Below are 26,102 nucleotides of genomic sequence, written 5' to 3' on the forward strand. Positions count from 1 at the left end.
CATCCCCGCCTAACCCCCTGAAGCCAGATTGTTTCCTGTTGGGAGGAGGTGGGGTTATGATATGTGTTACATTCTAAACCAGAGGGAAGGGCCGTAATGTTTGATTCCAAAAATTCTACAGACTGTGTACTGATAAGGGGCATAATCTCAGAGCTAGAGATGAGCGAATTTGCGAATGTGCAGGCTTGCCAACTTCTCTGGACTTAAACACTGCTTTTAACTCCTTGAATCTGGAAAAGTTGGTTGCCGCCCTCGGAAGTCCTGAAAAATATGGATACAGCCATATGCAAAGCTAAGACCCCAACTGATCCCAGTCTTGAGCTAAGGGGAGAAGGAGAATATTTCACATGGAAGGGAGATGAGCCCTTTGTCACTAACCAGTGCCTGACCTTATCATCCCGGAGAACCAGTTTCTGATACATACATAACTTATTAACTTCTCTAATATTGTTTTTTTTTAAACTTTCCCCAATCCTCATTATTTAGAGCATGGGTCCCCAAACTGTGGCACACCAGCTGTTGTAGTACCACATTTCCCATCATGCCTGGATAGCCAAATCCAAAGCTTTAGCTGTCCAGGCATGATGGGAATTGTGGTTTTGCAACAGCTGGAGGGCAGTTTGAAGACCCATGATTTAGAGGATCCAGACCCTTCTAGTTAATGCAATAAGCAACACTGAAGCATTATATAATATTGTGGGTTCTGCTCTTTATGATTCCTATATTTATACAGTATAAGATGGACAATCCATGTTATAACCAATGTACTAAGTATTATCAGTCCATGGATTATTGTTTCTCCAGGAACTGCCTCCTACTGGTAATCTCCGGCCGCATAATAATATTGTAGCATTTCGGGAAGAATATACAGCTCAGAATCCCCATCTCTGAAGCCAATATAGCAAATATCTCCACCATGACCATGTTCTTCCCCTTACTGCTCAGATAGGCCGGGATGGCACAGATCCAGACACTGCAGAACACCAGCATGCTGAAGGTGATGTACTTGGCTTCATTGTAGATATCAGGTAATGTCCTCACCAGGAAAGCTAGAACAAAGCTCACCGCTGCCAGAAACCCCATATAACCCAACATGAGGTAAAAGGCCAAGACTGACCCTTCATTACACTGAATGATGATCTTCCCAGGATAAGAGTCCATGTCCTGCTCCTGAGATGGAGGAGAAACCCCCAACCAAATAACTCCATTCAGGAGCTGAAGAGAGGAGCAGATCAATACTACAGAATTGGGCAGCTTTACCCCCATCCATTTCCTCCAGGAGCTTCCAGGTCTGGTGGCTTTGAAAGCGATGGAAACCATAATGGTCTTGGCCAGGATGGAAGACACGGCAACAGTGAAGGTGACTCCGGTGGAGATTTGTCGTAGCATGCAGGTTATATCATCTGGGCGACCAATGAACAGGAAGACACAGAATAAACTCAGCTTCAGGGATAGAAGAAGAATGAAGCTGATGCTGCGATTATTGGCTTTTACTATCGGAGAGTCCAGGAATGAGATGAAGATCCCGGATACAGAGACGGTTATGATAAGAAATAGTGCAGATATGGAGGAGAACATGGCAGCCATTGTGTCCTGATAGGATAGATAGTCTTTTATTTTTGGAAAACATTCATCTTTATTCTTATTCGGCCATTGGTCATCAGAACATTTCTTACAATTTTCACTACCTGGAAATAATGTAAGAAACACAAGTAATATTATAGGGCCCTGGCTACCACATTTCATAAGATGGTTTAATTGTGATCATAAAATAAGAATGGTCTCAATTAGGGTGAATGTGTCCAATACTTAGGGTACAAGACTTTTAGTAGCTGTGAAGGATGCAATGAGATGCGGCTCCATTAATTCTAATAAAACTGCATGTATTATTGTACATCTTACTAGATATGTAATGACAATGTCAATCTTATTTTCATTTGATTAGTTACAGTTTAGCATTAACTCTCTAAGCCCAATAGAAGGGCAATCCTTCAGCCATGATTCTCTAGAGGTTTCCTCCACAGTGGGTTTTTCCTCTTTTCCTCTCCTAAATGCTCGAGGATGACTATCAACTGAGGTTTGGCTTAGTTTTGCACATTTTTCATAGCCTGGACTTGTAGCTCTACGTTATAAATTCATGGCATTGATTTACAGATGTAACCTGTGTTAACTTGAACACAATGACGCGTTTAACATATCTCACTGACACAATTGTTGCATCGGGGATCATGGTAACCATGGCTGCATCTGTAAGTGTGCAAAAATGAGTAAAAGAGTTTTAAAATTTTATATTTTATTAACTGCTACTGCTTCAGTTTGGTGGTTTATGAGTCGGGTGGAAGTTGTGGGCAAATTATGGTGGACTCATGGTGGATTTTAACTCATATATGATGTTAAACCTCATGGTGGTCAACAGGCTATGTCTTGGAAGTAGCCTTATGAATGTCATAATGGTAATGTAATCCAGGGACAAGGTGGTTAGGCACAGGAGTGAGGATCTTCAGTAGGGTCATTTGTGCTCTTAAAGTAGACTGGCTCTACTAGAAAGGTTTATGTCAAAGTTTTCATGGAAGCAGAGTATTCCTTCTCAGTCACATCCATTCAGCATGTGCATAGGGACAGCCAGAGAACCTGGCATGGGGTAATATAGAGGGTTCAGGTTACAGTGCAGAGTCCTGTATACAGATCATATGCTATAATACTAAGGAGTTGCCCACATGGTGATTGGCTTTAGTTGGGAAATACGGTGGCACTAAAACAGCTAAGTCCCGCCTCTTTGACTCCTTTGTTATCATTTCTGATCTCCCTTTCATGTCTGACTCCTAAATATCCCTTTATAATGCCCACTCCCTCCTGCTACTGAAACGACATGAAGCCCTCCATGCAGTGTATATATTGTATATGGGAGATATTTACCAGATACTTTGGATATATGTCCTTCTGGACATGGAATACATTCATGGCAGCAGGAGTGATAGCTTTTATTTGGAGAACGTCGAGTTCCTGGAAAACAAACTTTAGAGCATAAACCCATAGGCAACTAGGGGAAAAACAAAACAAAAAATTATATATGTATATATTATCACTTTCCCCACTATTCATGATGGTTGAGCTGTGACATCGCTGATGGTCTGAATCATCATGGATATAGAACAGAGTGACTTATAAGAAAACCGAGGACATCATTGAGCTTGGCATCACCACAGTGAAGAGTACGGGCTACGTCACTGCTAGATTCACTTTAAGGAAAGGTTTCATTGTAAATATCTATTAATTCTCTGAATTTTCTTCTCACCTTTCCGTGTCTCCATATTATCCTCTCGGGGAATATAGTCAGCTGTTTATCTTCCTGTAGTAATGGATTGAAGCTGCCCACGTAATGAGGCTCTATGTAATAATCGGCACTCTCTGGTAGTTTCTCTTCTTTTTCTATCAGGTTTAGAATGTTTAGATATTCAGGCATTTCTCCTTTCTCAGTAAAGCTGGTGTAGCCATCGCGAAGGCCGGAAAATCTGGTTGCTTTCATAAAGGTTCTCAGCTTAAAAAGAAGAAAATACTTGACGTTATCTGATACCTTGTATCTGTCTGATAACGTATCGGGATTTATGGCCTATTACATGGAGTCATGTCTCCTAAAGGTTGCGCTATTCTTTGTTCTTCGAAAAGTAGTAAGTATAATATTTTGCTAAGCCAATAAAGGTAGAACTCCTAAAATACGTTGATCTTTTTCAATACAAAGTATTTCCCACCAAATGGATTGTTCTGGATAGCATGGTATATCGCTATGAGTTTTTATATAATGGTCTGATGCCCAAAACTCTATACATATCACTAAATCAGAATGAATATAACAGAGCTCCTGCAGGTGAATGTAAGGCAGCACATGGAGTTCCCCAAGTTACTGGGAAGCCATTGTGCAGTGTCCCAGAACAGGCTGTCTGTTTCTCACTTTAAGTCTACTTTTATTACTATAGCCATGCCTGTTCTGGAAACTAAACGCACTGCAACTGTTTACTGTGTAGTCCCTATTGCTCTCAGGTTCATGTGTATATCTTGTGTGCATAACTATGTGCAGTGGTATGCAAAGGCTGGTGATCACATGACCGTGCCCCGTAACCATGGTTCCTCCAATGGCCATCTAGCTTTGGCCAGGGGTTACCATGTGACTTCCCCTTATTGGGGCAGTTCCGTTCTCTACCTTAGAGAGGACGGAGGTGTTCCTGTAGCCCCCTTCACCTTCAGAAGGGTGGCTGGTGCATTGCTACTGCAGTTCCTGGCTGTCCGCCTGCTTAAGTGCCTGGAGTATCCTCTCATCTGGGTGTTGTTCCTGCTCTCTATCTCCTCATCAACTCAAGATATTCACCGCAAGTACTCTAATCCACCCAGCCTCTCTATTCCTCTATCACTACTACTCCCACCATCCGGCACGCTTAACCTCAGCCTATGCAGCACCACCTTAGCTCTGTCTATATAAGTCTGCTATATACCCAGTTGCATCCAGAAGAGACTGTTGCTACCAGTTACCTCAGTTACAATAAACTTGTAACCACCGCTGTTACTGAACCCTGGCATTGGTGTCCCTTATCTGGTGCCCTGACTAGGTACAGCGAAGAATCGCATGCCCAGTGTCCCGCATAGTACCGCAGACCGGTTCCCAGCTGTGCCACCCTCGTGCCATTACCGTGACAACTCTATACCCTGCAGCTGCCCGGTTCCTGCCTGCTAGTAACACCTGCACTGCGGAGTGGCCCTCACGGGTCAGGGCATCGCAATTGGGCCTACTTTTTCCTTCAGGGCAGGATAACTCCATACTAAAGGCCCTATTCCACGGGTTGACAGTGCTCGTTCCCTGCTCGCTGCCGCCGCTATTCCACGTGGCAGCAGCGAGCAGGTGAGTCCAAGGGGGGCCACGGGGGGACTGCTCGGGTGATTGCTAGATCGTCCGGGCAGCCCATAGGATATAGCAGCAGTCTGCTGCCGTCGCTCCTAATCCATAGAGCGGCGGCAGCAGATCGCTGCTATATGAGTCGTTTGTTTATTAACATGTTGAAAAACAAACGACTGCAACGATCATCTGACATGAATGATGTCGGCTGATTGTTGCCTCCTATTCCACGGGCCGATTATCGGCCGTAACAGCCAATATCGGCTGAATAGGGCTTTAAGGCAGCCAAGGGCTCACTGGTAAATTATAACCTGTGGCTGAGCACACTTCACTTGCTCATAAGTTTCAGACCATCCTGAAAAAGTATGTCATCAAAATTAACTTTGACTTGTCACCAGGCATTTCAAAAGTTATTGATCACAGCAGGTCTCTGATCGGGAGATATAGCCGGAGAGAGAGTGTGGTAGCCATGTCATTCACTCCCATCCGTATCTCTGTAACAGTCAATTCCGACAATACGACTGTCTTTGCGGAGCATACTGCGCTCCTCGGCTCGTGCTGTGCGGCCGAGAAGGCGCTGAATTTCTATTATTCTGTTTCTGTGTTTTTGTTTGCAGTGTGTGAACACTGGTTTATATGCTCACCTTGGTTGTGAGACACACCCGAATTCATCTGCTGAATTCTGTCTGGCCATGTTATGGTTAATCTGTGTTTTAGTTCTGCTGTGACTGACAGGTCATCCTGCCAGTGGATGTGTTTGCTCTCAGGTGTCTGTGCTTGGAGATCAGGGGGATGGTCCAATGATGTTCTGGACCAGAGCCCTGGCCTCCTATATAACTAACCTCAGTTTGTGCTATCATTGCTGGTTATTGACTTAGTCTCTGCCCGGTTGTATCCTCGGTGTATTTGTATTCTCTGATCTTTGCCTTATTCCTTGACCTCCCTTGCTTGCCGCCTGCCCTGACCTTATTGCCTGGACTTTGACTACGCTTATTGGTTTGTGATTTTGTACTTTTGCTGCCGGATTGTTGTGACCCGGACTGTGGACTATTCTTTATTGTGTTTTGTCTGTCTGTCTTGTCTTTGTGTCCCACCTAGCTAGTGCAGGGACCGCCGCCCAGTTGCTCGCCACCATCTTAGGGCGGATTGTGGCAAGTAGGTAGGGACAGTGGGCTGGGTTCAGCGTCAGGGCTCACTGTCTTGTCTTGTTCTGCTGTCCGGTTCCTGACAACGACAAAGAATATTTACCAAGAAAGAATATTAGAAGAGAGATCTCAGGACGTACAGTACTTGTGGTTGTAAAGATATAGATAAGAGTATATCTAAAAAGGACATAAATATATTTGCCTGTAATGGGGGAGAAGAGTATTTTTTTTTTTTTAAATATTGGATTCTATCTACATCTCAATCGTGAATTATGTGACAGTTTTTCCGATGTTTTTTTTATTTATTTTTTTTAGCCCACAATGAAGCATTCTTACAACGTGTTATTGTTATAACATTTTTGAGTATTTCTTATATTTTACATTTTCACATACTTTATGTTGGAATTTATAGGGTTTCATTTGGTGTTCTCCCATTCTCTGTAAGAAGGTGTAGAAATCATGGAGAGCGTGAGCCATACTCATCACGGACACATACACATTATAGGTGACGGGATCTGCCGTAAGGTTATAATGCCAATCATAGGTCTCCTCTCCGGTACAGTTCTTAAGAGCTAAACCAAGCGTTACTGAATACACCTCATCTTTCTGCTTATTTCCGGAGAGACAAAATTGCCAATAAATCCAGATGTCCTCCAGTATCTTATCATCTGGTCGCTTGGATGGATGTAAAGTCGATAACTGCTCCTGAAATCCAGGGATGTAAACTATTGGAGGAGAAAACAGCAAACTATGATCCAGCATGGCCGTCATTGTAAGACCATTGGATTTTATGAGATCTGATAATAACGTTGGAAGGATCATGGTTTTCTGCCTCAGAATATGGGTTATAGGATACAAGAGTCCTATGTAATCTACTCCTAATGTCCCACAAATTATTAAGATCTCAGAAGATGAGGATCTCAAAACATGAAAATTTCTCACTCCCGAACCTGTTAGGACAACTTTAAGTGTAAACTCAATGCAAATCTTATATTTACTGAGTGTTCGGGTGAGATGTTCAGCCTCACGTTCTCCGGGATCGTCGGCTGAGGTTATGATCCCGACCCAGTTCCATCCAAATTTTTTAATTAACAATGTAATCGCTACATGTTGCGTCTCGTAGTCCTGGACGGTGCGGAAAAAGTTTGGATACAGCTTCCTGTTGCTCAGAAGAGGATCCCGGGCTCCGTAACTGATCTATAAGCATAAAATACAATGAACCTTTAATTAGTGCACAACTCGAGTAACAAATGCCATTAAATTCATTGAGAGACTCAAATATTTAATGATGCGGGCCCAAGACGTGATGTCTCAGGTCCGCTCAGCCAGTCATTGACGGAGGCGGGATCCGTTTCAAGTCCGCTCAGGCCCGCGTCAGACACCAGGAAGCAGCCGGGGACCGGAGCGCCGCGATGCGGGACACGCCGCTGGAACTGAGGTGGTGAGTGGATGTCGTTTCCCTCAGCCACCTCCTCCCTGGTCCCAGGAAAAAAATCCCCCCCCCCCCGCCGGAGTACCCCTTTAACCATGTGCCCCCTGTTCAGCAAAGAAGACAGTGTCTTGTTCACCTGAAAACTAGAGATGAGCAAACTTGACAAAAGTTCCAATTGGTACGAACCCAAACTATCGGCAATTGAATCCTGGTGCCTGGAGAAAGTGGATGCCGCCTAGAGACTGCCTGGAAAACATGGATAAAGTCACAGGCAAGTTTACTCACCTCGAACACCAAGCCGTCACAAGAACATGGTCACTTAACACTACCTTCAATCCCTTGTTAATAAGGTGCAACCCAGAATTACATGTAAGGAAATTTTCATACATAAAGCTTGAAACTTAAAAGTTATTTCAGTGTTCATCCTCGGCTCCAAAGGTGGCAAAACATTACAGAAATCCAGTACATACAGTGTCAGCTAAGCTGCCATGGAACAACCAGGGAGGACATGGACAGTGAGCTCTGGATTTGCCCCACTCAGCTGTCCCTGCCTACTTGCTCTATAACAGCCCTAGGTGGCTGCAAGCAACTTGGCGACAATCCCTTAAGCACCTATTACCCGGAGTGATGTGGAGAGCAAGCGAGCGTGGACCTGTCAGGTCAGAACTCGCTCCTCGTTCCCCTGCCCACTGACGCCCCGACAGTGAGCACGGAGGAGTAGGTAAGAGCCTGGGGGGCCGCGGGGACCTACAGGGATGTCAGGTCAGCACTCGCTCCTCGTCCCCCTGCCCACTGATGCCCCGACAGTGAGCACGGAGGAGTAGGTAAGAGCCTGGGGGGCCGCGGGGACCTACAGGGATGTCAGGTCAGCACTCGCTCCTCGTTCCCCTGCCCACTGACGCCCCGACAGTGAGCACGGAGGAGTAGGTAAGAGCCTGGGGGGCCGTGGGGACCTACAGGGATGTCAGGTCAGCACTCGCTCCTCGTTCCCCTGCCCACTGACCCTCCGACAGTGAGCACGGAGGAGTAGGTAAGAGCCTGGGGGGCCACGGGGAGCTACAGGGGGGTCTGCCTGGGTGATCATTAGATTGTCAGCCCATAGGAGACAGTGGCGGTTGGCTGCCACCACTCCTATTACACACAGCAACTGCAGCAGATCATTGCCAGGCTGATTGTTGGCATTTAAGCCTGTTGAAAGACAACGATCAGCCAGACATCGTACATGTTGGCTGATTGTTGTCTGCTATTACACAAAGCAATTATCAGACGATATCGGCCGATAATCGCTTCATGTAATAGGGCCTTTACCTGAGGTGTAAAACATCTTGTTACTGAAGGGATCAACTTTACTCTGGCCCTTCCACTGCAGCCCAGAAGTCAACATAACGTGACTTGAGCTCCACCTCTTCGGTCACTGGTGAGCCACATGGCTGACATACCTACAAACAAGACAACAGCATTAACATGAATAGAATTTTTTGCACCGGTTTGCCCCATGTGAATATGACCATAGTAATTTAAGGAAATGCAGTTACCTGAGTGTATCCGAAAATGCTCAATATTTGTGCCATTGGGGTTGTCGTGAAAGAACGGAGATCTCCGATGTATCCGGCCAGTCTACCGTGTTCCTTATAGGAATAGTTAGGAATTGCCCTTGAGCTCCACATCCCGGTCATTATATGGAGAACATCTGTAATAACTTTATTTATCTCTCCACAGGAATCAAACACGTGATACCCCAGGGTGACATTAGGGAGGATATCGGGGTTCCTGTTAATCTCACTAATGGCAAAGATTAAAGCCTGGAGCTGCTGATATTCTATTATATTTACTCTGTGGGAAGAAGGAGATTTCGTCTCAGCCACGAGACACATTATGTGAAAGATTTCTTAATGTTTGTTCACTATTGTAACCCAGTAACATAACACAGTAGGTTTGTAAGTCCCAATTTGCAGCAATTCTGACACGAGAAAATGTGGTACCCCACTACATGGGTAGTGCAGGTTAGCAAGGGGGGGGCGCACTACATAGGGAGTCATGTCTGTATATTGCTATACACTTAATCACAGGTGGTTCTGCTTTAAGAGGGAGTATATGCCTAGTGTATTGCTATGGGGGGGACGGGGGGGGGGGGGAGGTATAATTTCCTGCCTTGCCTCCCCCTTCCTATCTCAAGGTCTTGAGAAAAACATTTCCCCTCCACCTTTTTTTTCAATCTTTACTCTATAACCAATTCTCTTTTGCAAGAGTGATAATGCATGTATTATTGTAAATCTTATCTGTTTGTGCATGGTTCCATTAGTTACAGTTTGGCATTAACCCTCTAAGCCCAAAGGGAAGGGCTATTCTTCCTCCATGGTTCCCTAGAGGTTTCCTCCACATGGGTTCTTTTCTCACTTGAGTGCTGGAGGATGACTCTTTGTGAACCAAGGGTTAGCTTCGTTTTGCAAATTTTTCATAGTTTTTGCCTGGACTCTAAGTTATATGTGTAACATGTGTAAAAAGATTCAAAAATAAATAAATAAATACATAAAAATATGTTGTTAAGCAGAACAGTGAGGATCTCTAGTAGAGTCATTTGTGCTTTTAAAGTGTACTGGCTCTGCTATAATGGCAGCCAGAATGTTCCATCCCCTTTATTGCTGTCTGGCCCGGGGCTATGTCACACAGCTGGGGATCTTAACCTCACCCCTAAGTTATAACTTTTAAGACAGTATCAACACAAGACTGTTGTGTGATTGAAAGTATAGTAAATTGCTGGAGCCCTATGTTTGACCTTCCAGTATAATCCTTCATACTACTGAGTTAACCTTATAAAGGATTAGACTGAAAACATAGGTATATACTGTACATCACACAGCAGACACAGTTCTTACTTACTGAATGCAATATCGGTCGGGTCTGTGTGACTTGACAGTTCTTGAATGCTCATGCATGACTGTAGCATGTGCGGTGAATATCCCTCCGATGATGACGTCTCCTTCCTGAGAATACTCATACTCAAATAGATATTGGAAGGTTTTAAGCATACATCCAGATTCCTGAGCATCCGGTTTATAAGTCATAGAGAAAAGAACAAACCAGGACAGACAACGTACAGAGGTGTGATATGGAAAGTTCCAAATAATCAGATCCATCATCAGGTCTTCTCCTTGTGGAGTCCTCAGTGACGGCAGCCCAGGCTCTCCATGGTGTAGTGTGTTCTCCTATAAGGCTGTGATGGGGAGCGGTTATATATCTTGTGTCTCCTATTTATTAGCATAGAAACCTGTGTTACATTTATACAGTTACAGTAAAGCCATAGAGCGGTTACACCGGGGAGCGGCTCACAAGTCACAGCCTGGACTTGTTCTTTACTAGGATAGAAACATAATTTTACCGTTATCGGTTTATATTTGTGTAGCGTCTCACTAGACAATTTCTAAATGTTTCGGTATACTGCTTCAACTCTTCCTTAAAGTGAACACACATCTTACTGATCTGGTGGTCTGCAAGGTGTTATTCTCCTGGGAGTAACCCTTGTTCATGTTCATAAGGCAGGCCTTAAAGTAGATGGTTCCCTGTGCGGAGTATGCTTTCAGCAATGATACTACCAGATAGTACCTCCACACCATGACCACTATCAACACCACCCTATGACCCTATAAGAAAGTGCTGTTACATCCAGTGACTCAGAGGGGGCTTCTTCTCTAAACAAAGTCTTTGATTTTTACTTTTTCCCTCCACCCAGCCCAGGCCATCTTGAAGTCTTCTCATGGCCATGAATCCCCTCTCATGAATCTAGCAGAGAAACTTCTTATGCTGCGTTTACACGGAACGATTATCGTGCGAATTTGCACGATAACGATCAAATTCGAACGATAATCGTACGTGTAAATGCAGCGAACGATCAAGCGACGAGCGATAAATCGTTCATTTTGATCTTTTGACTTGTTCTTAAATCGTCGTTTGTGGTTCGCAAAAAATCCGCAGATCGTTCCGTGTAAACAGTCGTTCGCCTATTTACCCTATGTGCGAGATAGGCTTGAGCGATTGTAAAACGATCGCAAAACGAATTTTCCGTTCGATATATATTTGCGTCTAAACGCTGACCATTCTAAAAAAATTGTTACTTCGAAATCGTTAGTCGTACGATCGGGCGAATTATCGATTCATGTAAACGTAGCAGTAGGCTCCTTGCTCAAGCACATTTAGTAATTAGGGCCCTCTGTGCTTCTATATAGTATTTAGGCACTCCTGTACCCCCACATAATAGCCCCCAATAATCCATACTGTGGAGTCTGTATTCTAGCTGTCACAACTGACGGCTATGCGTCCTATCAGGGGTCAGGGTGTGCTGGGCTGGCCAAACCTCCACCCAGCAGGAATTTCTGTTTTGTCCAATCACAGGCATGACGTCAGGTGGGAAATTTAACCGGGCAGCTATCTCCCAGCTGCCCTGTGTTTGCTATTACTGTGTTCCTGACCTATGTAAGTTTTCGTGGCCTCGGCTTGTTATCTGATTTTGTACCTCTTCTATATTCTGTCTGTGTTTCTAACCATGGCTTGTTATATGGTTTCCCATTTGGTTCTGATTTTGTCCATCTTCTCTCTTGGTTTGACCCCTGGGTTGTTATCTGACTTGGGTTCTGGTTCTGATTTGTGGCTTATACAATCCTGGTTGGTTGTGACCACTGACTTTTTCTCCCTCACAGCCCCAGCACATTACCAATTGGGGTCTGACTCCAAGAACAACACGTGGAAAAGTAAGCAGGGACACAGGGCCGGGCTCAGATAGGGCTGACTGTACCGCCCTGACGTGACATTTTAACCAACATCTAAATCATCAAAAAAAATATTTTAAGGAGGTTTCCCCATGAACCTAAAGGATAGTTTCCAGCCACCATTGCTAAAAATGAAGCACTACCTTCTAACAACTCCACTCTAGTCTACTGTATACAGAACATGCTATATTACTGACTCCAACAACCTCATTTGTAGGAAGGTCATGTGACCAAGTTCCTTACTTCCTTGATGTGACTTCAGGGTATGGGTATGGTACAGGTTGACAATTCAAACATAAACAGGACATACTGTACAAACAAGTGTATGATTCCCAGACCTGGTTTACGATACTTTGCAAAGAGATGAGTGTCTATTCTTTTTTTTTTTTTTTTAACTGCATTAATTCTTTTTCCTGTTTCATTTTATTCAAAAACAAAGTACAATTGATCCTACAAAAAAAACAACCCTTTCTATGACCCTGTACATGAAAAAATCATAGTCATGGCTCTCTAAGGGTAGCTTCACACGTACTGGATTCGCAGCGGATTTTACGCTGCGAATCCTGGTACTGTGATCTTCAATGGGGTTACTACCTGCAGCAGAATTTTTATTCCGTTGCGAGAATGTAACGCCGGCCCCTTTAACCCCCCCACCACCCGCAGAATACGTTACCTGCTCGGTGATCCAGCTCCTGTTGGTCCCACTCAGACAATCAGTGCACAGTCAATCACTGATTGGCTGAGCGGGACCTACGGGAGCCAGGAGCCTCAGATGCCGTATACGTATACTGCGGGGCCTGCGTTACATACTCGCAGCTGAATGAAAGGTATCTAACCCCATTAAAGATCACAGTACCAGGATTTGCAGCAGATTTTGCTGCAAACTCGCAGCGTGAAATCCACTGCGAATCCGGTACGTGTGAAGCTACCCAAAATTTGTATCTCTCAGTCTGGGGAAGATGGATGCAGCCCAGGTCTGAGAACTGAGAACAATCAAACAGAAAACCTGTCGGCATAAGTAAATTAAAGAATAAGAACATCTTCTCTAGTTAGGGAATTCACAGGGTGAAAAGTTCTAACCCCTAGCCAACAGGAAGACCATTCAGGAAACCATGCTGACTTATTAGAGGTTAATAGAGATATACAGATATTTCTCACTGTATCCTGAGTACCCGCGCACCTGCTCCGGAAAAACCGATGGCAGAACAGGAAACCTCATTACAGACCCTCGTGCTTATAGAATATGAAACAGCTTTCACATGTCTTACACGTCACACATGTTCATAAATTTCCTCTGACTGAAATGTTAAAGAGTATTTATCAGCTGCTGTATGTCCTGCAGGAAGTGGTGTATTCTTTCCAGCCTGACACAGTGCTCTCTGCTGCCACCCCTGTCCATGTCAGGAACTGTCCAGAGCAGGAGAGGTTTTCTATGGGGATTTGCTCCTGTTCCAGACAGTTTCTGTCATGGACAGAGGTGGCAGCAGAGAGCACTGTGTCAGACTGGAAAGAATACACCACTTCAGCAGCTGATAAGTACTGAAAGACTGGAGATTTTTAACCCCTAGACAACCCTGGACGTACCTGTACGTCCTGGCGTCACTAGAAGAGTTCAGAGGGGGGCCGTGCAACGACCCCGCTCTGAACCGCCACAATCCTGGGTGCTTTATGCAGCCCGGGACCACGGCTATTAGCGGGCATGGTCTGATCACCGTGTCCACTAATTAGCTTTTAAAATGCAATGCGCGGCGCGGTCCCGGCCGGGGTCTGCACCGTAATGATCCCAGCTCGGCAAAAGCAATAGAGTGCCTATCTCATTGATCTTTGCTGTATAACTATACTGCATAGACCTTAATTAGAGATCAGTGTGCATATACTAGAAGTCCCCCAGGGGGAATAACCCTAACCCCAGGGGGAATAACCCTAATCCCAGGGGGAATAACCCTAACCCTAGGGGGAATAACCCTAACCCCAGGGGGGAATAACCCTAATCCCAGGGGAAATAACCCTAACCCCAGGGGGAATAACCCTAACCCCAGGGGGGCTTCTAGTAAGTGTGTAAGAAAAAAAAAAGTCTGAATCGCCCCCCTTTTCCCATGTTATAAATAAAAATGAAAAAAATAAATAAACATGTTTGGTATCACCGCGTGCGTAATCGCCCGAACTATTAATTAATCACATTCCTGATCTCGTACGGTAAACGGCGTAAGCGCAAAAAATTCCAGAGTGCAAAATTGCGCATTTTTGGTCGCATCAAATTCAGACAAAATGTAATAAAAAGTGATCAAAAAGTCGTATATGCGCAATCAAGGTACCGATAGAAAGAACACATCATGGCGCAAAAAATGACACCTCACACAGCCCCATAGACCAAAGGATAAAAGCGCTATAAGCCTGGGAATGGAGCGATTTTAAGGAACGTATATTTGTTAACAATGGTTTGAATTTTTTACAGGCCTTCCGATACAATATAAGTTATACATGTTATATATCGTTTTAATCGTAACGACTTGAGGAACATATATAACAAGTCAGTTTTACCCCAGGGCGAATGGCGTAAAAACAAAACCTGCCCAAATAAAAAAAAAGGTTTTTGTTTTGTTTTTTTTTCAATTTCACCACATGTTTAATTTTTTCTGGTTTCGCAGTGTACTTTATGCAAAAATTCAGCCTGTCATTGCAAAGTACAATTAGTGGCGCAAAAAATAAGGGCTCATGTGGGTCTCTATATGGAAAAATGCAAGTGCTATGGCCTTTTAAGCAGAAAAAGCGAAAACTCAAACATTAAAAATGGCCCGGTCCTCTAAGGGTTAAACAAATAACAAGCAAATTACAAATTTATATAACTTTCTGAAACCAGCTGGTTTGAATTTTTTTTAAGGAGTTCCCCTTTAAAAGCCATGATAACTATCCCCCACCCCCCAAAAAAAACAAAAAAAAACAGGTAAGACCCGCGCTCATCCTATTAATTTTAGACCAACTTAAGAAATACTTCAACTATTCAATATGTACCCTGCCCTCTCAGAATTACTCCTTTTAGATGCTGAAAAGCCATTAGAGTACATTAGAGTAAACTGGACCTATCTAGAGGCAACCTGAAATAAATTCAGATTTACCACATTCATTAAAGATGTGATTCTTTCCCTTCACTCTCCACCTTCTGCCTGTGTACACACAATCGGTTTCTTTTCCACTTTAATTGCATATCACCAACTGTACCAGACAGGGGACGTTCTCCTTTCCCTTATTTATCTTCCCCTTAAGTATTGAACCATTGGCAGAAACTATTTGGTTTTCCTTTGACTGGATTTCATTCCAACACGGGATGGGGATGAGCTGACAATGTGTTACTGGTCCGCCAAGCCCCCAGTACTTTTCCCAGCAATCTTACCTATTATCAGGGGCGTAGCTAATGTCTCTTGGGCCCTGGTGCAAGAGGTCAACTTGGGCCCCCCCCCCTTTCTCGATGCTATTGGTAGATATATATCTCAAGACTGATATTACCAATAATACCAGTATACAGGAAATATTATCACCGTTCATATTACCGCCATACTGTTACTAAACAAATCCTGTTTACTGAGACCCATATTACCAGTACACAAGGGGAAATATTACTGCCACACCACAACCCTCACCACCATATTGTTACTGACCAAATCCAGTATACTAAATCCAATAAAACACAGTACCAGATAACACCAGATAACAACAAATAATACCACCACATACTGACTAACACCACTGCTGCTACTGACTAATACCACCACATACTGACTAACACCACTGCTGCTACTGACTAATACCGCCACATACTGACTAACACCACTGCTACTGAATATAATCCTCTGTACATAGACCAATATCACCTCATCCAGTCATATAGAGGTGGATGCAGCTCCACACCGGCTCTATACACCATATACATTACAGTGCAGTTATATCAAGTGACTCACAGGGGACGTCTTCTCTGATCGGAGTTCTTCCCTTTTCATCTTCTTCTCCATCTGCCCTGGGCCATTATGAGAACATCTGAGCCACGAATCCACAGAATCTGCCAGACAGACATATTAGTCTCCTCACACTGACACCATCCTCATCTCTATACACACTGCACATCTGTATTGGCCCCTTTACACCCTCATTTAGTAGCTAGCCCTGACACTATGTGATCCCCTTATAGTACATATCCCCCTCTGTGCATGCCCTATTGTATACACCCCCATGTAGTCCACCTTATAGATGGCCCCCCAATGTTTCCCCCTTATAGATGCCCCCCCATGTTATCCCCCATATAGATGCCCCCCATGTTATCCCCCATATAGATGGCCCCCCATTTTATCCCCCTTACAGATGCCCCCCATGTTGTCCCCTCCTCCTGCCCCTTCATCACCTTACTACTACCCCTTTCATCCTCCTGCCCTCCATCATCATACCACTACACCCTTCATCATCCTCTTGTTCCTTCATCATCATACCACTACACCCCCCATCATCCTCTTGTTCCATCATCATCATACCACTACACCCCCATCATCCTCTTGTTTCATCATCATACCACTACACCCCCCATCATCCTCTTGTTTCATCATCACACCACTACACCCCCATCATCCTCTTGTTCCATCATCATCATACCACTACACCCCATCATCCTCTTGTTCCATCATCATCATACCACTACACCCTCCATCATCCTCTTGTTCCATCATCATCATACCACTACACCCCCATCATCCTCTTGTTCCATCATCATCATACCACTACACCCTCCATCATCCTCTTGTTCCATCATCACACCACTACACCCCCATCATCCTCTTGTTCCATCATCATACCACTACACCCCCCATCATCCTCTTGTTTCATCATCATACCACTACACCCCCACCATCCTCTTGTTTCATTATCATACCACTACACCCCCATCATCATACCACTACACCCCTCATCATCCTCTTGTTCCATGATCATACAACTACACCCCCATCATCATACCACTACACCCCTCATCATCCTCTTGTTCCAGCATCATACAACTACACCCTCATCATCCTCTTGTTCCAGCATCATACAACTACACCCCCATCATCCTCTTGTTTCATCATCATACCACTACACCCCCCATCATCCTCTTGTTCCTTCATACCACTACACCCCCCATCATCCTCTTGTTTCATCATCATACCACTACACCCCCATCATCCTCTTGTTCCATCCTCATCATACCACTACACCCCTCATCATCCTCTTGTTCCAGCATCATACAACTACACCCCCATCATCCTCTTGTTCCATCCTCATACCACTACACCCCCATCATCCTCTTGTTCCATCATCATCATCATCATACCACTACACCCCCATCATCCTCTTGTTCCATCCTCATCATACCACTACACCCCCATCATCCTCTTGTTCCATCCTCATACCACTACACCCCCATCATCCTCTTGTTCCATCCTCATACCACTACACCCCCATCATCATACCACTACACCCCCATCATCCTCTTGTTCCATCCTCATCATACCACTACACCCCTCATCATCCTCTTGTTCCATCATAATCATACCACACCCCCCATCATCCTCTTGTTCCTTCATCATACCACTACACCCCCATCATCATACCACTACACCCCCCATCATCCTCTTGTTCCTTCATCATACCACTACACCCCCATCATCCTCTTGTTTCATCATCATACCACTACACCCCCATCATCATACCACTACACCCCCATCATCCTCTTGTTCCATCCTCATCATACCACTACACCCCTCATCATCCTCTTGTTCCAGCATCATACCACTACACCCCCATCATCCTCTTGTTCCATCATCATCATCATACCACTACACCCCCATCATCCTCTTGTTCCATCATCATCATCATACCACTACACCCCCATCATCCTCTTGTTCCATCCTCATCATACCACTACACCCCCATCATCCTCTTGTTCCATCATCATACCACTACACCCCTCATCATCCTCTTGTTCCAGCATCATACAACTACACCCCCATCATCCTCTTGTTCCATCCTCATACCACTACACCCCCATCATCCTCTTGTTCCATCATCATCATCATACCACTACACCCCCATCATCCTCTTGTTCCATCATCATCATACCACTACACCCCCATCATCCTCTTGTTCCATGATCATACAACTACACCCCCATCATCATACCACTCCACCCCCATCATCCTCTTGTTCCATCCTCATACCACTACACCCCCATCATCCTCTTGTTCCATCCTCATACCACTACACCCCCATCATCCTCTTGTTCCATCCTCATACCACTACACCCCCATCATCCTCTTGTTCCATCCTCATACCACTACACCCCCATCATCCTCTTGTTCCATCATCATCACACCACTACACCCCCATCATCCTCTTGTTCCATCCTCATACCACTACACCACCATCATGTCATTTAAAACAAAAAAATCTTTACTCACCTGACCGCCGCGACCGTGGTAGCTACGCCCCTGCAAGTAGCTTTGGGGACACAGCAAGGTGGCATGGGGGGCCCAGCCGGGCCCCCCTGGCTGGCGGGCCGGGTCGCAACTGCGACCGTTGCGACCCCTGTAGCTACGCCACTGCCTATTATTGACCTGAACTTTAATAATCTTCTAAACTGAGCTCCAAAAAGAATCTAGACTCTCTCATGTACCTGCTTCAATGACTTGAATTAAAAAAAAAAAAAGCATAACCTAGTTTGTGAGTGCCAGGATTTATCTACCAAAAAGAGTGCTCTAGACCAGAGGTGTCAAACTCAAATACACAGTGGGCCAAAATTAAAAAATCGAACAAAGTCGATGATAATTATTGAAGCGCTAATGCAGCGATCCTGGTACTGTTAGAGTAGCGTGCGGCGATTCTGGCACTGTCAGTGGTGTGAGTCTTCCAGCCCTGTGCACTATGATAAATGACATGATAAATTGCTATGATATAATTAAACCCCAACCCATGTAATACCCAACTCCCCAATATTGCCCCATATAGTAGCCAACACAACCAAAATTGCTCCATATATTAGCCAGCCCTCCCAATAGTGCCCAAATAGTAGTCATCCCCCCCAATAGTCTCATATTGTAGCCAGCCCTCCCCCATAGTCTCATATAGTAGCCAGCCCTCCCCATAGTCTCTTATATAGTAGCCAGCCCTCCCCATAGTCTCTTATATAGTAGCCAGCCCTCTCCCATAGTCTCATATAGTAGCCAGCCCTCCCCAATAGTCCCACATAGTAGCCAGACCTCCCCCATAGTCTTATATAGTAGCCAGCCCTCCCCATAGTCTCTTATTTAGTAGCCAGCCCTCCCCCATAGTCTCCTCCCCCAAAGTCTTTTATAGTAGCCAGACCTCCCCCATAGTCTCATATAGTAAGCAGCCCTCCCCCAAAGTCTTATATAGTAGCCACTCCTCCCCCATAGTCTCTTATATAGTAGCCAGACCTCCGCCATAGTCTCATATAGTAAGCAGCCTTTCCCCAAAGTCTTATATAGTAGCCAGTCCTCCCCCATAGTCTCCTCCCCCAAAGTCTTTTATAGTAGCCAGACCTCCCCCATAGTCTCATATAGTAAGCAGCCTTTCCCCAAAGTCTTATATAGTAGCCAGTCCTCCCCCATAGTCTCTTAAACAGTTGTTAAAGGGAACCTGTCACCTGTGGACGGCGCCCCGAACCCACCCTACCCCTGGATACAGCCCCCCCATACTTGCCCCATCCTGCGGATCCTGCTCCTGATGCTGGGCATGCTGCGGAGATACAGCCGCCCACTCATCTTCTCATGTAAGGGGGGGCCATCCAGGGGTAACAGGTTGTCCCATTAGCTTGGAATCACCCTTTTCCGTGGCCCCAGAGGCCGTGGGAGGCGTCCAGCGCAGGATATATGTGATGACGTCACTGCACTGCCGGTGTCAGAACAGCGCTCACATACTCCTAGGTCACAGGCTAAAAACTGCCTGTGGCCTACAAGATTATAATGTGGGTGATTCGAGCGACTGTCCAGACCACCCATATTATAATCTAATGCAATCGGGCCAGATGTCATTCAAACTCTGAATTGCCCGGTGGGCCAAAAATAGTGGCACCACGGGCCAGAGTTTGACATGACTGTTCTAGACTCACCACATTTCACCTATCCTGGATGGCCGCTATACATTTGGTAAAACTTATGCTACTACCAAGATTCTTTTTTTGAATAAATGTGTTTTTATTGAAAGTTTTCGTTTTTATAACAGAACAAACAATACACAGGCAGTAAAGAAGAGTTCGGTCAGGTAATTCGAAGTCAAGTCTCCATCAATAGCATTATAAACATAAATCCATATGCCAACAGTTAAGAGAACCAAATATTGCAGAGACTTAACCGAGTGAGGCACAACAATAAGCCTCCAAAACACAAAGGACACATATAAAAAGATCTAGTGGATTACTATAGGAGTAAAGAAAGAGAAGACAAGAGGAGGGAGGGGGGGGGGAAGAAGTAAGGGAGTGCAGCCAGGATAAGCAAGACCAGCAAGTTCAAAGGGACGTGGGAAGAGTGTGATCGTCCCACGGGGACCAAATTTGGTCAAAGGCATCCAAAGTGTTGTTTAATGAGGCCGTCAAACGCTCAAGAGAGCGCAGCTCTCTGATTCTGACAACCAAACAGTTAAGGGATGGGGGGGCAGTTTGCTTCCAAGACCTGGCTATTAACGACTTGGCCGCCGTCAACATAATCATAAGCAATTTAGAGGCCTTTTTCCCAAAGGTTTTAGGGGGCAGGCTAAGAAGACAGAGAACCGGGTCAGGGGAAACACTTTTCCCGAAGACCCTGGTGGCCAGTCCGCAAACCTCAGACCAGAAACCTGTAATGAGGGGGCAGGACCAGAAGATATGGAATAAGGATCCCACCGCACTCAGGCATCGCCAACAGAGCGGGGAGATAGAGTTATTTAGCTTATGGAGAAGTTCCGGGGTATGGTACCACATCATCATAACTTTGTAGTTAGCTTCCTTATAAGTTGTACATATTGATGACGTGGCAGCCCTATCCCAGATTATTCCCCAGCATTCAGGAGAGAGGTACCTTCCCAGAATCTCCTCCCACCTATCCATGTACTTATGCTGGGTAGGGGTATCGCCTATCGGAGAGTTGAGGATATTGTATAGAGCCGAGATTAGCCCACTAGTGGATGTTCCCATACGCACTAGTTGCTCGAAGGCAGTGGGTTTAGAGACTGTAAGCGTCCCCAAACGCGCCTGCATGAAATGACGAATTTTCATATAAGAAAAGCGTTCAGTGGAGGCCAGGTCGTTTCTCTCCACCAACTTTTCGAAGGGAAGCAATGTGCGGGATAGGGGGTCCACTATGTCTGCAAACTGAAAGAGGTTCTTGGAAGACCATGCCCTCACTGTGGAGGAGTCCAAGCCAGGAGGGAAATCCGGGTATAATAGAAAGGAATTGAGGGGAGAGATCGGAGAGAACAACCCAAATTTAGAAGCACACGTTGACCAGATTGAAAGACTGAAGCGCATAGGCCCCAATAGAGAAAGATGGGAGTAAGAAGGAGGAGACGAGTGCCAGAGGAAAGAATTGGGATGAAAGGGGGCAAACCATATCCGTTCCACCTCCACCCATTTCTTATATGCGTGGTACTTAGACCATGCTACAATTTGCCGCAAGTGCGTCGCCCAGTAATAATTTTGAACATTCAGGACTGCCAATCCCCCCTGGGTCCTACTGCTCATCATGACAGACTTCGGAATTCGATGCCTACCAGACTGCCATATAAATTTGAACATGGCAGTCTGTATGGCCTTGAGCTCATGCATGGGTATACGTACTGGCAAAGTCTCGAAATAGTAGAGGAGCTTTGGCAGAATGGTCATTTTAACTGAAGCAATACGACCCAGGAGGTAAATATAGTGGGAGGACCATTTGGCCAGCAAAGACTTAATGTCCCGAAACAAACTAGGGTAATTAGCTGAGTATAGAGCAGCATAGGTGGGGGTGAGACGGATACCCAGATATTTAAGGGACGTCGTCGTCCAGCGGTAAGGAAAGTTAGATTTCAGTTGGGTCACTACAGAGCAAGGGAGGTTTAGGGGCATCGCCTCAGATTTAGAAGAATTGACCTTGTACCCTGACAAGGTTCCAAATGTGGTTAGTATATTGTGAAGGACTGGAAGAGTAGTGATCGGCTCCGACAGGGTAAGGAGAACGTCGTCTGCGAATAACATTATTTTAGACTCCTTTCCCCGTATCGACACCCCTCTAACGTCCCGGTTCTCCCGAATGGCTGCTGCCAGGGGTTCTATACAAAGAGCAAAAAGCAGCGGAGAGAGCGGGCAACCCTGTCTCGTGCCATTCGAAAGGGGGAACGTGCCAGAAACCATATGAGGAAATTTGAGCGCTGCTGTGGGTTTGGTGTAAAGACCCTGTACAGCCGTCAGGAAGGAGCCTATGAAACCAAAGCGTTTCAACGTCTCAAACAGGAAAGGCCAGCCAAGTCTGTTGAAGGCCTTTTCAGCGTCCAAACTCAACAAAAGGCCCCTCCCCGACTGCTGGTTGACAGCGTCAATAACGTCTATTGCTCTCCTGGTGTTGTCCCCACCCTGCCGAGCCATCACAAAACCCACCTGATCCTTGTCTACTAGCGACGGGAGCCAGTAGCCTAAACGGGTCGCCAAGATCTTGGTAAAGATCTTAAGGTCTGAGTTCAAAAGAGCGATAGGTCTATAATTGCCACATTCCTGAGGGTCCCTGTCTGGTTTAGGGATAAGGGTAATATAAGAGTGTAGCATAGTAGGGGGGACAGAGTTACCCTGCAAGAAAGAGTTAAAGAGAGACAAAAGTTTGGGGCAAAGCTCAGAAGAGAAGGTTTTATAGTATAAGTAAGTGAAACCATCAGGACCCGGGGATCGTCCCGAAGGCAACTCTTTAAGCACCTCCGACAACTCCTCAGCCGTAATTGGCTCATTCAGCTCCTCCACAGCCTGGGGGGACAAGGTCGGCAGATCACATGTTGCCAGGAAGGCATTGATGCGGTCGCTACGTGCCACCGGGTCCGAGGGTAAGGCCGAGGAAAGGGAGTATAATTTAGCGTAGTACTTCTGGAAGACATCTGAGATATCTTTGGGGTGGTATTTAAGGTTCCCCTGGCAGTCCTTGATAACCTGAGGAGACCGAGCAGCCGAGCGGTCATTCAGCATACGGGCTAAAAGAGTGTGAGCTTTATTGCCCTTCTCGTAAAAGCGTTGTCTAGAGTAGAGGAGGAGACGTTCCACCTTGACTAAAGACAAGTCTTTCAGGCGAGCCCTAGCCTCCACCAGTCTACTCAGTGTCCGCAAGGAGGGCCGCGCTGCCAGTGAGCGCTCCAGATCTTTAACGGTTTGTTTGGCTGATAACAAGGCCGCCTGCGCATCTTTTTTTTGGCGAGATCCCAGGGCTATACAATGGCCCCGCACTACCGCCTTATGCGCTTCCCATAGTAGCGAGCTAGAAGAAACGGAGCCCTCGTTCTCAAGGAAGTAGGCAGAGATACATGCTTTGATAGAGTCACGCATGGCTTGGTTTTTAATGAGACTTTCGTTCAGGCGCCAATGGCAGTGCCTGATGGGGGTAGCAAAGTCTGCTAGTTCTATGAGAACAGGGCCATGATCGGACCAGGAGATAGGATCTATGCGGGCCGTCCGCAGGAGGCGAACCGCTGGGACATTGCCAAAAAAATAGTCTATACGTGAGTGGGATTTATGGGGATGAGAATAGAATGTGAAAGACTTTTCCGTGGGGTGGTCAATTCTCCACAGGTCATATAGTTTATGTAGTCGGATCAGCTTACGAAACTCTGCCGACATTCTGGCCTGATCAGAGGAGAACGGACGACCCACAACAGATTGCCTGTCACAAGACTCTGAAAAGGGGATATTGAAGTCCCCTCCCAAGATTCTCGAGGAAGGGGGGTACCTTGCGAGACGGGAGAGGACTCTACGGAGGAAGGGAATTTGGCCCTTACTGGGGGCATAGATGTTGCAGAAAACCACTGTTGCATAAATCGCCCCCCAGGGTCCGAATAGGAGGAGAGGACCTGGAACGGGCATTCCCTCGCAAATAGGATAGCTACCCCCGCTGTTTTATTACCCCTGGAAGCCGAGTAGACAGTAGGAAAGGAATGTCTGGCAAAATGGAAGGTGGCGTCAGAATCAAAGTGCGTCTCTTGTAAAAAGGCAATATCCGCCTTTAAGGTCCGAAGCTCTCTCAGGAGCAATCGGCGTTTCAGATTTGAATTGAGGCCCTTGACATTGAGGGTTACACAATTAACCATATGAGCAGTGGGGTGTGGGGAACACTCCGATGTAGTCACTCACCCATCTCGAGAAGGGATAACAAGTCTCCCGGGACACAACCCACGATGTCAGGAACGTCCCAAGAACTGTCTGAGGCTGCAGGAAAAAACAAGAGGGGGGAAAGAACCAGGGGGGAAAGACAAAAGACAACACATACGACAAACATAAGTTTAAGGCACTTGACCAATTCCCCTGCCAACCAGTGACAGGAGGGGGAGACCTACTACTCTCCAACCAAACTACACACAATTGGGTCCAAACAAGTGGACCTATGGTTAGAGAGGGTCTGCCCCGGAGGGGAAGAAGGAGAAACCAACGTAACATGAACAGTAACATGATCGAGCAAAGAGCTCGTCCACACAGCTATGTAAACATTCGGCACTGAAAAAGACCCAGGCACCCATAGTATAAACTGAGAAAGAGGAACCAGGAAGGTAATCACATCCCATTCAGAACATCAATGGAGGAAGAGCGAAACTCGGATACGACATCCACGTGTTCATCCCGGAGTTTGCCGTGGCGAACCACCCGGAGAGGAATCGTGAGAGCTTTGGCGTCGCCTCTTATGATGCACCGACTGCCAGACCGTAGGCGGAGGCGGTGGAGGGGCAGCCAGTGTCCAATCTGAGATTTTCGGGACCGGAAGATCAAGAGTCTCGCAAAACTTGGTGAGGTCAGAGAGGTTTCGTAAGACAGCTGAGCGTCCATCCCTGCGAGCCGAAAGAGCAAATGGGAAATTACATCTATAGGTGGCATCATGGTCTTTCAGCATCGTGAGCAACGGTCGCAAGAGGCGTCTTTTCTGCAAAGTAATCCAGGAAAGATCTGGGTACAGTTGGACAGGGACCCCATCAAACTCAAAGTCTCGAGAAGCACGTGCTTTTGCCATAATAGCCTCTTTCACTGTATGGTCATGCAAGCAGCATATTACATCTCTAGGGGCACCCGAAGTGGGACGAGGCTTGAGGGCCCTGTGTGCTCTGTCGAATTCGATCTTGTGAGATGCCGGCTCGCCCAACAGCATGTTGAACATGCCCTCCAATGTAGCTATAAGATCATCATCACGGGTCGCCTCCGGAAGGCCCCTAATTCGGATATTATTACGGCGCCCCCTATTGTCCAGATCCTCAATATGCCGCTGCATATCATCCATGGCGGCATTCTGAGTGGAGATGGCAGTCTGTAGTGAGCTTATATAAGTACGTGTGGCATCATGTTCAGTTTCCAATGAGTCAACCCTGGCATTAATACTCTGCAGGTCCTCCCTAACCCCAGCAAGTTCAGTTCGGAAAGTCTCTTTGACCTCAGAGATTAGAGATTGAAGGTCTTGCTTTGTAGGTAGCTGGGACAGTAACCTCCTGAGACTGCGCTGGGAAGTTGCACTGGTAATGGAGGTATCTGAGTCAGACTCAGTGTGGTAGGTGGTGGACTGTCCCTGCTCAGGAGGATCCTTGTTATGCCGGGATGAGGATTTGGCCGCAGAGGAGCCCTGAACACCCTTCCCTGTTTTAGTTTTGTCCCCCTT

The 26,102-nt window shown here is 45.9% G+C and overlaps 1 protein-coding gene across 1 annotated transcript; it reads right to left on the reverse strand.

The window, feature by feature from the left end:
* Positions 1 to 789: 789 nt before the first annotated feature.
* LOC138796455 (vomeronasal type-2 receptor 26-like) lies at positions 790 to 11,076 on the reverse strand. Its single transcript, XM_069976060.1, has 10 exons — positions 10,939 to 11,076; positions 10,343 to 10,503; positions 8,998 to 9,295; positions 8,813 to 8,901; positions 7,599 to 7,605; positions 6,424 to 7,227; positions 3,296 to 3,538; positions 2,924 to 3,003; positions 2,204 to 2,247; positions 790 to 1,688 (listed from the first exon to the last, which is right to left on the reverse strand). Exons 1-10 carry the CDS (start codon positions 11,074 to 11,076, stop codon positions 790 to 792), a joined length of 2,763 nt encoding a protein of 920 aa, XP_069832161.1.
* Between the last annotated feature and the right edge of the window lie 15,026 nt (positions 11,077 to 26,102).

Source organism: Dendropsophus ebraccatus, chromosome 7, assembly GCF_027789765.1.
Source record: "Dendropsophus ebraccatus isolate aDenEbr1 chromosome 7, aDenEbr1.pat, whole genome shotgun sequence".
NCBI classification, from domain to species: domain Eukaryota; kingdom Metazoa; phylum Chordata; class Amphibia; order Anura; family Hylidae; genus Dendropsophus; species Dendropsophus ebraccatus.